The sequence below is a fragment of the Strigops habroptila genome, chromosome 14, assembly GCF_004027225.2.
Source record: "Strigops habroptila isolate Jane chromosome 14, bStrHab1.2.pri, whole genome shotgun sequence".
NCBI classification, from domain to species: domain Eukaryota; kingdom Metazoa; phylum Chordata; class Aves; order Psittaciformes; family Psittacidae; genus Strigops; species Strigops habroptila.
Window position 1 is genome coordinate 2,967,758 of NC_044290.2, and position 13,320 is coordinate 2,981,077.

Here is a 13,320-nt window from a genome sequence, read left to right on the forward strand (position 1 = left end):
GGTGTCCCTGCCCGTGGCAGAGGTTAGAACTGGATGAGCTTTAAGGTCCCTTCCAACCCAAACCATTCTAGGCTACGATTCTATGATTACATCCCAGCACCTTAGCTGTGTTTTGCCACCAGCAAAGGGCAGCAGCAGCATCCACGCCGGCCTTGCAGAAAGGAGCGCAATGAAGGAAGGGAAAGGGACAAGGATTTCAACCTCTGGAGGACCCCGTCACCTTCCCTGCTCAGACCGCTGCCCCACACCGGGGCAAGGATAGGGTAACGCAAGAAAGGGCGCAAACCCCCTTCGGCGGGGGCGCCGGAGCGCCGGACACCACAGCCCGCGCAGGGCCCTGCCCCAGGACGCCTCCAAGGCGGAGCCAGGCCCCCCGGTGCGGGCCACACGCGGACGCAGAGGCCGCGGCAGGCCGCGGGCAGCCCCCAGGTCGGCGGGAGCCGGCGGAGCCCGAGGCCGCCCCGGTTACCTTGGTCTCCTTGACGTGCTGCTTGATGCCCTCCGGGTACCACTGCACCCGCACGTAGCCCCGCCGCAGCGGGCTGGCGCGGCCCTCCTCCGCGCCGCCGGTGCCGGGCCCTCCCGACTCGGAGCCTCCCGAGCTGGCGGCGCCGCCGCCGCCGGTGCCGGTGCCTCGGCCGCCCTCATCCGAGTCCTCCTCCGAGTCCTCGCCGTGGATGAGGCGCACCAGGCCGAAGCGCACCGAGCCGCGGTAGCGGCCCGACACCAGGTCGTGCGAGAAGAGGAGGCGCTGCGAGCCGCCCGGCGGGGCCGGCAGCGGCGGGGCGGGGGCCGGTGCCGGGGCCGGTGCCGGGGCCGGCTCCGCGGGCAGGTCCGCCATGGCGCCGGGAGTCACGGCAGAGCGCGCGGCCGCCTCGGCGGGCGGGGGAGGGGAGGGGAGGGGTAGGGCGGGCCGCGCGCAAGTAACGGACCGAGGGGGCGGGGCCACGCGAGGACACGCCTACCCACAGGCCACGCCCACTGCGCGGCACGGGGCGGGTGCGGACATGGACCCTGGGGGGGGTTTGGGCTGAACCATGTCCACAGTCACTGGGGGAGGGTGGGCTGTACCATGTCCTCAGTCATCGGGGGTTGCACTGCCCCAGCCCCACGTCCCCAGTCACTGGGGGTTGCACTGCACCAGCCCCATGTCCCTGCATTGCACCTTTCCCATGTCCCCGGTCACTGACTTTATTTGACTCCATTGACTCCAAGGAGTTTTCCCTCCTCTGTCTCCAGGGAATTTTGAAACAGAACTGGTTTCTTGAGCTGGTCCCACTGGTGAAGGGCTGATGGAATCCAAACCAGCCATCACTGCCTGTCCTTTACCCACAGATATCCTGCCTCTTTGTTCCCTAGGTCTCCCCACCTGTGCAACATTGGCTGGAATATTAGGAAAATGCCGGAATCCTCAGCCTGACTTGTTTTGCTGCAGGAAACGGGAGCTTCAGAGCAGCGCTTTCCCTCTTGCCCTCTCCCTCCCCGAAATGCGAGGTTGCTCTGCCTCAGCTGGATCACTTCTCCTGCCACGTTTTCCCCTTTTAGGAAAAGCAACCAGGAGAAAGGTCTGCCCATGCTCACCTCCAGGATTCACCATCCCATGAGGGAGCAGAGCCCGTCTCCTCAGGCCTGCCGGGATTTTCCAACCTTGTAAATGGCCCTAAACTCCCAGGAAGCGGCTTGGATGAGGCTGGGGCAGCCGGGTGGTGCGTGGCTGAGGGATGCGCCGGCAGGCAGCTGGCATTTCATCCCTACCCAGTTCCTCGGCTATCCCGAGGTGTGGGCAGCAGGATGCTCTAGGTGATGGGAAGTACAAACTATTCCCATCCCGTCTCCAAATGAGGGAGCTGCAGGCAGAGCAGCTCTCCCAGCGCCTGCCTTCCCCTGGGCCAGCCCGACCTTGACACCAGTGTTTAATCACTCGCTACAGCATCACTTTATTCAGAGGGGTGGCGTGTTGATGTGGTTGAGCATTCCTTGGCATCATCACCAGGGATAAGGAACAGAACAGAGCTAAAAGGGACCATTGGGTGGGAAAATAGCAGCCTACCCTTGGGAAAAGGCAGTTTAAATATCCATTCAGTGCCATGTGGTTACAGGGCTGTTTACAGGGAGCCATGACCTCTGTGAAGTGGAGAGTAGAAGGGATGAGCTCAGCACTTGCTGAGCACACAAATGCCTCCAGCACAAGGATTTTACCCTCTGAGCATCACTGGAGTGGAGCGTGCAGCACATCTCCCCAGGGCATTTGGCTCCCCTTGGAGCTGGGGACCAGGTACCAGCCTCTCTCCTGGTGTAGTTGGGGTGAATTGTGCCTTTGTAGGAACAGGATCAGGCCTTTGGGAGGTGCCCTTTGGCACTGGTGCCATGTTCTTCTCAAGGCTCCAAAGCACAGCTTTACCCAGCATGGTGATGCTTCTCATCATCTCCTTAATGTACATCTGACAGCCACTAATAAAATATAGATACATGTAATGGGCATAATTGTGTGCGTAGATGAAAACCGTACCTCTTCAGAGACATGCTGAAGAGCAGCGGTGGGGTTTCAGGTAGCCACAAATAGCCATGCAAACAAGCACATTATACAACAGGCCAGACCCACAGCAGGGGGATTTTAATGGGGACAAGTGAGGGCTGTTAGCAGGAGTTGAGCCAGGTGGTTTTGCACTGTGATCCCAGCTGGGGCTCTGCCATGCTTCCATAGGGAAGTAGCACTACTCTGCAAAACACTATGGCAAACCCAAGAAGCGTTTTGCATCCGTGTTTTTTTGGCAAATGAGCCTGATTCAGCAGGAGGTCTGAACAGGACGTCTGCAAGTGATACATGTCAAGCAGCCCCCCACTGCCTCATTTAGGGACAATTCCTGCTGTTAGGCTGATTGGGAAGCGATGGCCTTTACTTTGCAGGAGAACATCCTGCAAGCAAGCTGCCCCTGAGATCCAACCTCTTTATGGCTGCTGGATCACCAGCATCTCCCTGTCGAGACACTGGTGAAAGGCAGACCCCCTTCCCTCCTCCTTGGGACCTGGCTGGCTCTTGGTGCACCTCTCATGGGGTATCTTTGCACAGGCCTTGCAGGGGTTAAGGGGTGGGTGCTGGGATGCCCACCGGGGTGCTGCGATGTCCAGAGGGCACCAGGATGCCTGCAGGGTGTGAGGGATGCCCAGAGGGTGCCGGGTACCCACAAGATAGTGGTGATGCCTGCACGGTGCCACTGATGCCTGCAGGGTACGGGGATGCCCAGTGATGCTGGTGATGCCTGCAGGATGCCGGTGATGCCTGGTGATGCCTGTGGGGTACTCGGATGCCCAGTGATGCCCAAGCGTGCTGGTGAAGCCCAGTGGTGCTGGTGAGGTCTGCAGGTGTTGGGATGTCCGGTGATGCTGGGGTGCTTGGAAGACCCCCGTCCCTGGTGATTCCCGGTGATGCTCGGAGGGCCTCAGTGCCCGGTGATGCCCGGTGGGTGGCCGGTGATGGGTGCCCGGTGATGCTGGTGATGCCCGATGATGCCCGAAGGGTCCCGGTGCCCGCGCTGCGGCGGGGCTCTGGTGCCACCTCGTGGGCTGCCACCTACCGCCGCCGAGCAGGATCTGGCCCGGCCGCTCCCGGTGTGCTGCTGCGGAGGATATCAGCCCTGCACCCTCGCAAAAGGGCATCAGCTGCACTGATGGGCCAAAAGGAATATGCCAGAGGAAAGCCACATGCGTGTATATCTGCATGTTTTATGTCTATATAGTGTATGTATATTAATATTTCAGAGCACAGCGCAGAACCAGCCCCTCTAGGGTCTGTTTAGAGCCTGGGGCTGGGGTCTGGCCACCGTCCATGGGAGCCTTGACCCTCTATTCCAGCAGAGCCCCGGCTCCCAGGCTCTTAACCTGCACCGAACATCCCTCTCCAGCACAGGGGCTGGGGGCACACTGGCTTCATTGGACCTGCTGGTGAGTTTGAACTGCTCTTGGCAGCTCAGCACGGGAGCACTGAGGGATAAAGCAGCAGGAGCCAGCCTGGCAAGTGCTGAGGATACTGAGTATGCCCAAAGAGCCACATCCTGCTGTGAAGGTACAGCAATGACGAGCACTCCACGCTGCTGGTCTGTGGTAGCTGATGAAAAGGCAGGAGACAAGGGAGAATGGAATCAGAGCCCGTGGCTGACCCTGCAGTGATGTCCCGCTGCCACCCCTCTTATGCTACTGCTAGGAGAAAAGCGTCACCCTCTTGGGTCCCCATGGCTAAGCCGGGGAAGGTGTGAGACAGGGATGTAAGCAAAGCATCCAGCTTGGAAATTATGTGAGTACATGAGTTTGGCAGAGAAACCTCCCTGATGGTGGCACTCAGGGGAGGACCCTGATGCCACCTTTGTCCCCTGTGATGGCAGACCCTGCCCATTGAGGCCAGGAAGGCTGAGGAGCCCCTGGGCTGCGTGTGTGTCACTCCAGCTCCAAGTCCTGGCAGAGCAGGGGACAAGTCGTGGTTGATCTGCACTCCACGTGCCACCCCTCTGCAAATCCTACCCAGAGACGATTGCCACCTTCCTGAGCAGGACTCCAGCGAAGGGACCAGCCTGGCTGCAGTGACAGCTCAAGGCTCTTTGAAGATGCTGAGAGAGCTGATAAATATGTAAGTCCCAGCACACTGCTGTGACTCTTATTTAATGGAGTATTTGACCCTCTGCAGCTATGTAGGAGCAGGGAGAGACGGATCCGGCTAAAGCCACCGAATGCAGCATCCCTGCTTGAGTATTCCAGCCACAGACCAGCCTCTGCTCTGCTGGGCTCAGCCTAAGTGTTTGGGAGTTGCTCTGAAATGCCAATTCTGATGAGCAGAAAGCTGCTGGGTTGTATTTCTGTTTAAATTCCATGAGAAAAAAGAAAAGGGAGATAAGGGAGTGTCTCCCTTAAGGGGTCACCTCACCCATGGCTGGAAACAGACACGGGTCCTGAGCTGCCCTGGACATGTCTCCGGTGGAACAAAGCCAGCTCTGCCTCCTGCTCTGGGCTCCTTTCAGGGCTGCATCTGGTTCATGATGATAATGATGATTCCAACATCATGCTCATGCCTGGGATAATCCCCCTTTTATTACACAGATCCTGACGAGGACAAATGTTGCTGGCTTTGCCTATCCAGTCTCTTACACAATAGAGGGCTGTGCAAGGGAGATGCTTGGTCTTTGGAGTAAGCTCCTTGGGGCAGAAACCTCAGGTCTGGCCCCTCATCCCACAAGGAACCAGCTGATTTCCCTCCCCAGCAGCTGAAACCCAAGCCATGGTTATGCCTGGCATGATGTGCAGGCATGACTGTGACCTTCCTTGGGGTGATGGGCATCCTAACGAAGCTCAGCCACTCTTGGCAGGGCTGTTGTCACCATCTCCTGATGCCGTCAGGGAGGTCTGGATCAGGCACACATTGCTTTCCTGTCCTAGCTGAGTCCTGCGCTCTCCCTGCAGCAGAGACTCAGGGCAGAGCAATCAGCTAAATGCTTTATCCCTCTGCGGGCAGTGATTGCGGGAGGGGAGAGGGGGTTGAAATAGAAGCCCGATGGGATCCTTTTGCTGGCCTGTCACCTTAAAGCCTCTCACCTCACCCTGTCTGTCATCAGAGCCATAAACTCCTTAGAGGATGGCATCACGTGCTCCGTAAATAACAAATATATAAGCCGGGGCTGCGGAGGGTGCAGCAGGCAGAGGAGGGGAGGCAGAACCACGGCTCCTCCTCTGCTCTGAGACAGCACCATCGGAGCCAGGCGGGTTGAGGAGCGGCGCAGGGGCCCTGTCCGGTAAGAACCCCGCATCCCGGTGCTGCACCAGCCTTGGGGACAGCCCATAGTCCAGTCAGCCCAGTGACCTGCCAGCCCCAGGATCCCAGGAAGGGGGAGAATTGCGCCAGAGGGGAGGGAGGTTGGTGCATGGAGCTTTGCTGGTCTGAAAAGTGGCTTTGGTGGAGGTAAGAGCGTGACTGTCACCACAGCCCATGTCCCATCCCTGCACTTCCAACACTATCAAAACCTGGGTGTAAGGACTCTTCTCACTGAAACCCTCTCTGTTCAGGGTGTTGGAAGATCTTGAGGTCTTTTGCAAAGAACATTCAGCTTCAGAAATGGGTGAATAACTCCTTGACACCAACTCATTTAAAAAGCCAAGCTCCAAAGCCAGGCGGATTCATCACATAATAATCGCAAGATGCTGTTAGGGAGATACTGCAGACCTGCCTCTTTATTTACATGTGAGGTCCTCTCCGGACCACGCAGATGCTTTGATCTCTAGTGCACAAACATGAGCGTTGGGGGGGGGGGAATTTACAGAGCAAGCTTTTGGTAGCTGCTGTGTACACGGGAGTGTATGGGGCTGGAAGGAGTTAAAGCACAAAATGTAGCCTGGGGTGTGACTTGGACAAGATACAGGAGGCTGCGCTGGAGCATTGGAAGACAGATGTCTCAAGCCAGGGATTGAGGATTTTCCTCCTCACTCTGGTTCTCACTTTGTGAGCTGGGTTGAGTTTCCTTCGCCTCTGCATGTCAGATGCTCCCTGGGTGTAACAGCAGTGCTGGTGCCCACATGGCAGGGCTTGGGTCAGCTCCAGGGACGGGCTGGGGTGATGGATGGGTCCTCTCTGCTCCGTGTATCTGCCCAGCCCACCCCAGAAGAACTTTGCATCTGTGGAGAGCTGAGAAGCAAAGCAAGGAGTTCGTTTCCAGAACACAGACACAAATAGATCAGACTTGCAGCGGTGTAACCTGGGTTGCCAGGAATAAAGTGCCAGAGGGGGGAAAAATACAAGGAAAAGAAGCCAAGGAGCAACCTTTCCCCATCAGCGGTTTCTGCCCTGGGCTGTTGTTTTTTGGGGTCTCAAGAAGTTTATAGAAGTAGCTGGAGGGATCTGAGCCCCCTTTCCCAGGTATCTCTAATGAGAACGGAGCAGCCACTTGCACAAGAGCTCTTGAATCCCCAGCTCTGGATGTCCTTGTAGAGACTTTCCACTATTCAGTTCCTTCCAGTGTTTAAGTGATCTGGGATGAAGACTTGCTCTTGGACACTGAACTGTTCAACAGTGGCTATCAGTGAGCAGACATCCCTGAGGAACCTGGTCTACTGGAAGATGTCCCTGCTCATGATGGAGGGATTAGGACCAGGTGACTTTGAATGATCCCTTCCAACCCAAACCATTCTGTGACTCCATAATCCTGCTCCAGGATTCCCACGGCAGCTGGAACATCAGCCTTGCCTGAGGCTGTACTGTGCTGGCTCTGCCCTGCCATCCTCAGGCACTCAGCACCGCCCAGGATCAAACCACCGCTGCATTTTCTAGGTGCCAGAGCCTGTCCTCCTGCCTCCTCTGGGATTTAACCAGGTTGGATGAGCCCCTAATCCAATTAGCAGGCTGAGAAGTTCCAGAACATTTGATAAGAAGCTCTACAAACACTGCACCCCCAGCACCCTGCTGTCCCCTCCACCTCAGCCACCCCTTTACCTCCTTCCTACATGTTTCCCAGAGCACAAACCACCCACCCCCAGCACCACTTCAGCGCTTGGTGACCAGAACAAGCACTGGGGCTGCTCAATAATTCCCCCACCAAATAAACCCATTCTCCCTGATGGACCCAATCCCTTCGCTACACATCCACTGCCAACCCAGCAATTCAGTGAAAATCCATCACAACAGCCCCCTCTCACCCTGGGCTGGATAAAACAGGCATTCCAAGCACCCAGCCCTGGGCATTTCAGGGTGGAAAATTCCCAGCTTGTTCTGCCCTGTGCAGTGTTTGTGCTGGTAATGCTTTTGTTTCCATAAATCCTATTAGCTGGAGGCAAGCCTATAATTAGCAGGGAAAGCTGGCACCTCTCAGACAATCATCAAAAGTGACCTGGCTTCACAGTGGCTTTACTGCAGAAGGCTGGAATACTGGGCTGAGCAGGGATAACTGGCTCCAGGAGCAATTCCCACTGTTTCTGCCTGTGGAATGCATGTGTTTAGTGAAGTTATCCACTCAGTTTGTGGTTCTCCTTGGATTTATTAGCTTGGATTGTTCACACATGAAACCAGAGGCAGATTGAAGCTCCAGGCTCTGATCCAGGTTGAGGGATTGGGCCGGGCTATGCAGGATGGTGCTGATGGATGAGCTCGGGCACTGGTGACCCTCCTGGGGGAACTGAGGGATATGGGCTCTAGCATCACAGGCAGCATGTCCTGGAACAGGCTGTGCCTGGTGGGATCACGCTGCCCAAAGCTCCCTGAGCAGGGGCAGAGCCTGGGACATCTTGCCCAAGGAGGACACTGGTCTTTGCAGCCACAGGCACCCACTCATCCTGCATGAACCCATCTCAGCTCTATCTGTGAGCATGGATGTGACCCAAGAGCCCAACAGGCGCTCAGCCGTGTCACTTACCTGTTGAGGGAGCTGGAAGAGGGAGTCAATCCTGACATCTGGGGCTGTCTCTGGCTGCCTGGTGCGTGTCCATGCTGGGACACCTCAGTGCCTGCATGGTCGCCCAGCACTGACCTCTCACTCACACACAGACATGCTGCACCATGAAAGCAAGAGCGTCACAAGGAGCTTTCACCCAGAAATGCTCCTTTTGCATCCTCTTGGTATCCTGCAGCCACATCCCACCCTGCCTGTCCCAGGGCTCTGTGGCCTGTCCCACTGCCTGGCTTTGCCATGGGCTGGGAGATGTTAGGCAGGATGCTCAGCCCCACGCCGGCTCCTCCTGCTCCAGCTGTCACCCCCAGCTCTGCCCCTGCTCTGTCCCACCACCCAGACCTCCTAACTGGTCACCAGGCTTTTGTCACCCTGCTCCCTGGGTTTGCTACAGCCCTTGGCTGGTGCCAGTATCCTGGTCCCCCCAGGCAATGACCCCAGCTCACGGTGATGGCAAACTGGCAATGGGGTCACTGTGGACAGGTATTTGCTTGCATATATCATAGAACCAGGGAATGGTTTGTGTTGGAAAGGACCTTAAAGCTCATCCAGCTCCAACCCCCTGCCATGGGCAGGGACACCTTCCACTAGAGCAGGTTGCTCCAAGTCCCTGTGTCCAACCTGGCCTTGAACACTGCCAGGGATGGGGCAGCCACAGCTTCTCTGGGCACCCTGTGCCAGCGCCTCAGCACCCTCACAGGGAAGAGCTTCTGCCTTAGATCCAACCTGAACTGCCCCTGTTTCAGTTTGAACCCATCACCCCTTGTCCTGTCTCTCCAGTCCCTGATGAAGAGTCCCTCTCCAGCATCCTATATGTGTCTATGATTCTATATATATATATCTCCTCACATGTACAGGAGAAGGGTGCCAAGCAGCCTATCCCTGTGTGTGACCAACAGGCATTTCCAGCAGCTGAGAGCACCGGAGAAGCTTGGCTGAAACCGAGGGCGCTGCCAGCGGGACCAGGCGCCGGCAGAGGCTGCCCGAGCAGCGGAGCGGTGGGAAGCCGGGCGGGAGCGGGAGCAGGAGCAGGATGTCGGTGCTCAGCGCGGTGCCTTTCCTGAAGCCCGTCCATGTGAGGTCCCCCCGCAGCTCTGCCCGGGGCCAGCGCCGTCACACGCTGCCCGCCAGCGAGTTCCGCTGCCTCAGCCCCGAGGATGCCGTCAGCGTGTTCGAGATCGAGAGGGAAGGTGAGGGGCTGCCCGGGGGGAGTGTCCTGCCTTTCCCTTCCCTTCGCTGGTCCCTTGTGTTCTTTGAGGGTATGTCATGGTGCCAAAATCCTCCCTGTGTGCCCTCGAGGGTGATGAGAGAGGGACTCAGCGGTTGTGACTTGTGGCCAGGCCACCATGGCCCTCAGCTCAGCCATCCACCGTGGTGTGGGGATGGTGGGGGGTGATGTCCTGGGCTGAGCAGCCTGGGGTGATCCTGGACCAGACCTCCCAGAACAGCCCTGGGAGCCAGTGGGCAGCAGGAGAGGGGGAAGCGGGAGGAAGGACACCACACTCTGCCTCCTGTCACACCGTGAGATGCACCCCCAGCAACCTTCCCCCTCCCCTCCACCCCAGGCACCCCCCGCTCCGCTCTCCCAGACTCACCCGGCCCATTTCTCTGTCCTCGCCAAAGAGCAGCCGGGAGATGCTGGGAGGGAGGGTTCATCTCAGCACCCACTGCAGCGGCCTTGGATCAGCAGCAAGAGCTTGAAGCCAGTCCCTGGGCCATGGGGGGCTGCTTTTGGATAAGCAGAGCTGCTCCCTGGAGCCATCCAGGCGCCTCAGAACTCCTTTAGAGCAAGTAGGAAGCAGGACACAGGATCTCTCCCCATCACATCCTGCTTTCCTCACCTACATCAGTGCTGGGGGGTTTTGGGTCTGGATGTCCCTGGTCCCCCCCCTCCACTCACTGCCATCCCCCTCCAGCCTTCATCTCTGTCTCCGGGGACTGTCCCCTCCACCTGGATGAGATCCGCCACTTCCTGAACCTGTGCCCGGAGCTGTCCCTCGGCTGGTTTGAGGAAGGGCGGCTCGTGGCGTTCATCATCGGCTCCCTCTGGGACCAGGAGAGGCTCAGCCAGGTAAGAACCAGACCCTGTTATCCCATCTTGTGCAATGGGGACCAGAAGCTCCCCAAGGCTACCCAGCAAGTCTTCTCCCAAGGCTGTGCTGGTGGAAATTAACTTCCTTATTAATTAATTTTACTGATGCTGTTAAAAAGATGCCAATTAATTCCCCTCAGCATTCATTTTATGATTAAAAAGCATCCAAGGTTATGATGGGGGAGCTGAAGGGGGATGGCAACAGGACCCTTGTCCTTATGGGGAGGATGTGGACCTTGAATTTGGGGTTGTTTAGTCTGGAGAAGGGAAGGCTCATGGGGACGTTATCGCTCTCTACAACTGCCTGACAGGAGGTTGTAGTGACGTGGGGTCGGTCTCTGCTCCCAAGGAACAAGGGATGGGACAAGAGGAAGCAGCCTCAAGCTGCACCAGGGCAGGTTTAGATGGAGATGAGGAACAATTCCTTCCCCAGAGGGTGCTCAGGCATTGGAACAGGCTGCCCAGGGCAGTGCTGGAGTCACCGTCCCTGCAAGTGTTCACACCCCGTGTAGCCGAAGCCTCAGTGCCGTGGGTTAGTGGTGGCCTTGGCAGTGCTGGGGAGCGGTTGGACTGGATGAGCTTAAAGGTCTTTTCCAACTCGATCTCCGATCCATTGGTGTTGGGAACCAGGAGACGCACAGGACGGGCACTAACCCGCGCTCCCCCCCGCAGGCTGCGCTGACCCTGCACCGGCCGCAGGGCACGGCTGTGCACATCCACGTGCTGGCGGTGCACCGCGGCTGCCGGCAGCAGGGCAAGGGCTCCATCCTCATGTGGCGGTACCTGCAGTACCTGCGGGGCCTGCCCTCCGCCCGGCGCGCCCTGCTCATGTGCCAAGGCTTCCTCGTGCCCTTCTACCAGAAGTGCGGGTTCCGGGCGCTGGGGCCCTGCGCAGTGACGGTGGGGGACATGGCCTTCATCGAGATGGAGCACGCCGTGCGGGGACATGCCTTCATGCGCAGGAACAGCGGCTGCTGAGCGCCCTCCGCTCCAGCCCTGCTGCTGGGGACGGGAGGCTGCGACCCCTCTCCATCCCCACCGCAGCTCCACATCCTCCGCAGCTGGCCCCGGCTGCACCTACTCCCTCTGCCACCTCTGCCTTCCAGCCGGGGCACCAGCCTGGTCCCATCCCAGCACCGTCCCCGTGGGCTCTGCTTTAGCCATGGCTGTGCAGACAAGCCAGGGCAGGCTGCAGGGCTAAGAACCCCCTGGGAATGGGAAGGTTGGGGGTCTCTGCTGATTTCGGGGTGTTCAGAGCCACGTTTTGCAGAGACACCCAGTAAAGCCCATACATACACATGCCCCTCTCCCGGCACCACCACCAGCCCCACCAGTGAAGCACACCATAGCCAAGCCCTCTCTGAGCAGCCCAAGACCAAACAGGGGTCCTGGCAGATGCCCCCCTGCCTGTGAACATCTATCCAGAGCCCTTGGAGCACATCCCCAGCCCCACACTATGAAGCCTTCCTTGGGGGCCACTCCAAACCAGTCCCCCCCAAACCCACATCTGGCCCAGGACAAGCCGCTTGCAAACACCTCAAGCTGTTGTCAAGCAGTAAATAAAGGCATGGTGGTGGTTTTCTACACAGCCTGTGCGTGTTTCTGTCCTGCTCTGACACTCACCTCGCCACAACAGCCACAGCCAACACCCCTTGGGGCATCTTGGCTTTGAGGGAGATGGGGCAAATCCAGCCCTGGGTCATTCAATGAAGGGGACACAGGGGGGGTGGCTCTGCCATCGGGCAAAGTGAAGGGGATCCACGGGTCTTTCTACTGCAGGTATTTGGCTTCCCCTTCTTGAGACCCTCAAAACCCTGTCCCCTGAGAGGAGATGAGGAGAGCACAGCCCTGCACACCAGGGCACGAGCCCCAGGCACCACCAGCTCATCCTCCCTCCCTGCCACACCAACCACCACCAAAACCACCACAACACCCAAAAGTGCTGCACCCCCACGCCTGAGAAGGGAGAAGAGGCTTTTGTGTCTCATTAAATACAGGTAGAAATTTATTAAGGAAGGGAAAAAAACCACAGCTGTTAAAAAAGTATCAAAAAGAGACAAGTGAGGTGAAGTGTCTGTCTTTGGCTGGAACAGCAACAGGAGGGAGGGAGGGAGTGGGGGTGAAAACTGGCCCATGGAGGAGGGAAGGATGCAGGGAAGGATGGAGGTGCCACATTGCTCCCAGGCTCACCCTGGGAGCACTTGTGGACAGAGGGAGCCGAGCTCCCAGCCCTTGAATACTCATCCCAGGACATCCCAACTGGGGGATTCCACCTTCCCCCATTTAACAGTGCTCAGACCCACCAGCACCAAAGCAACACACACCAGGGGACAGAGAGCCTGGGTCCAAACCAGCCCAGAGGGGTCACCGGCCCCCAGAAGGACCTGCCTTCACACCGCGGCCAGTGGCAGGGACGAGGAGATGCTGGGGAGCAGCAGCCAGGGCCGGGGCAGGCACGGAAGGAAGACGGCAACTGCCCCATCCTGCACTTCCATCTGTCCAGCATCATTCGAGGTGGGGAGGGCTCCTGGGTCTCTATGCTTTGAAGAAGGAAAGGGGTAACAATAGGGACTGGAGGCAGCAGCGGAAGGTGGGAGCACAGACAGCTTCCCGAGGGGTCTCTGGGCTTCAGGAGCAGCCACACAAGCACCCGGGGTGTTTTCTTTCCATGCCTACCTCCCGGCATGGCACTATGAACACAGCACGTGCAGCCTCTCTGCTTCCAAAAAGGGAATTTCACTGAAATGAGGGGAAAAGAAGCCCCCCTGCCCCAAGTCCTGCCTCTCCACCCAGCCCAGTGAGGAAGCACGT

General features: G+C 58.1%; 2 protein-coding genes across 2 annotated transcripts in view; one reads left to right on the forward strand and one right to left on the reverse strand.

Annotated features, from left to right (window-relative positions):
- Positions 1-953, reverse strand: part of UBE2O (ubiquitin conjugating enzyme E2 O) — a 67,516-nt gene extending 66,563 nt beyond the window's left edge. The window contains exon 1 of the mRNA XM_030505685.1: positions 470-953. Within this exon, the coding sequence (XP_030361545.1) occupies positions 470-841 (372 nt within the window). The 5' untranslated portion in view covers positions 842-953. The remainder of the gene's footprint in view (positions 1-469) is intronic.
- An 8,464-nt stretch (positions 954-9,417) lies between these two features.
- AANAT (aralkylamine N-acetyltransferase) lies at positions 9,418-11,487 on the forward strand. Its single transcript, XM_030506277.2, has 3 exons — positions 9,418-9,607; positions 10,334-10,488; positions 11,182-11,487. Exons 1-3 carry the CDS (start codon positions 9,451-9,453, stop codon positions 11,485-11,487), a joined length of 618 nt encoding a protein of 205 aa, XP_030362137.1. The 5' UTR covers positions 9,418-9,450.
- Positions 11,488-13,320: the final 1,833 nt, after the last annotated feature.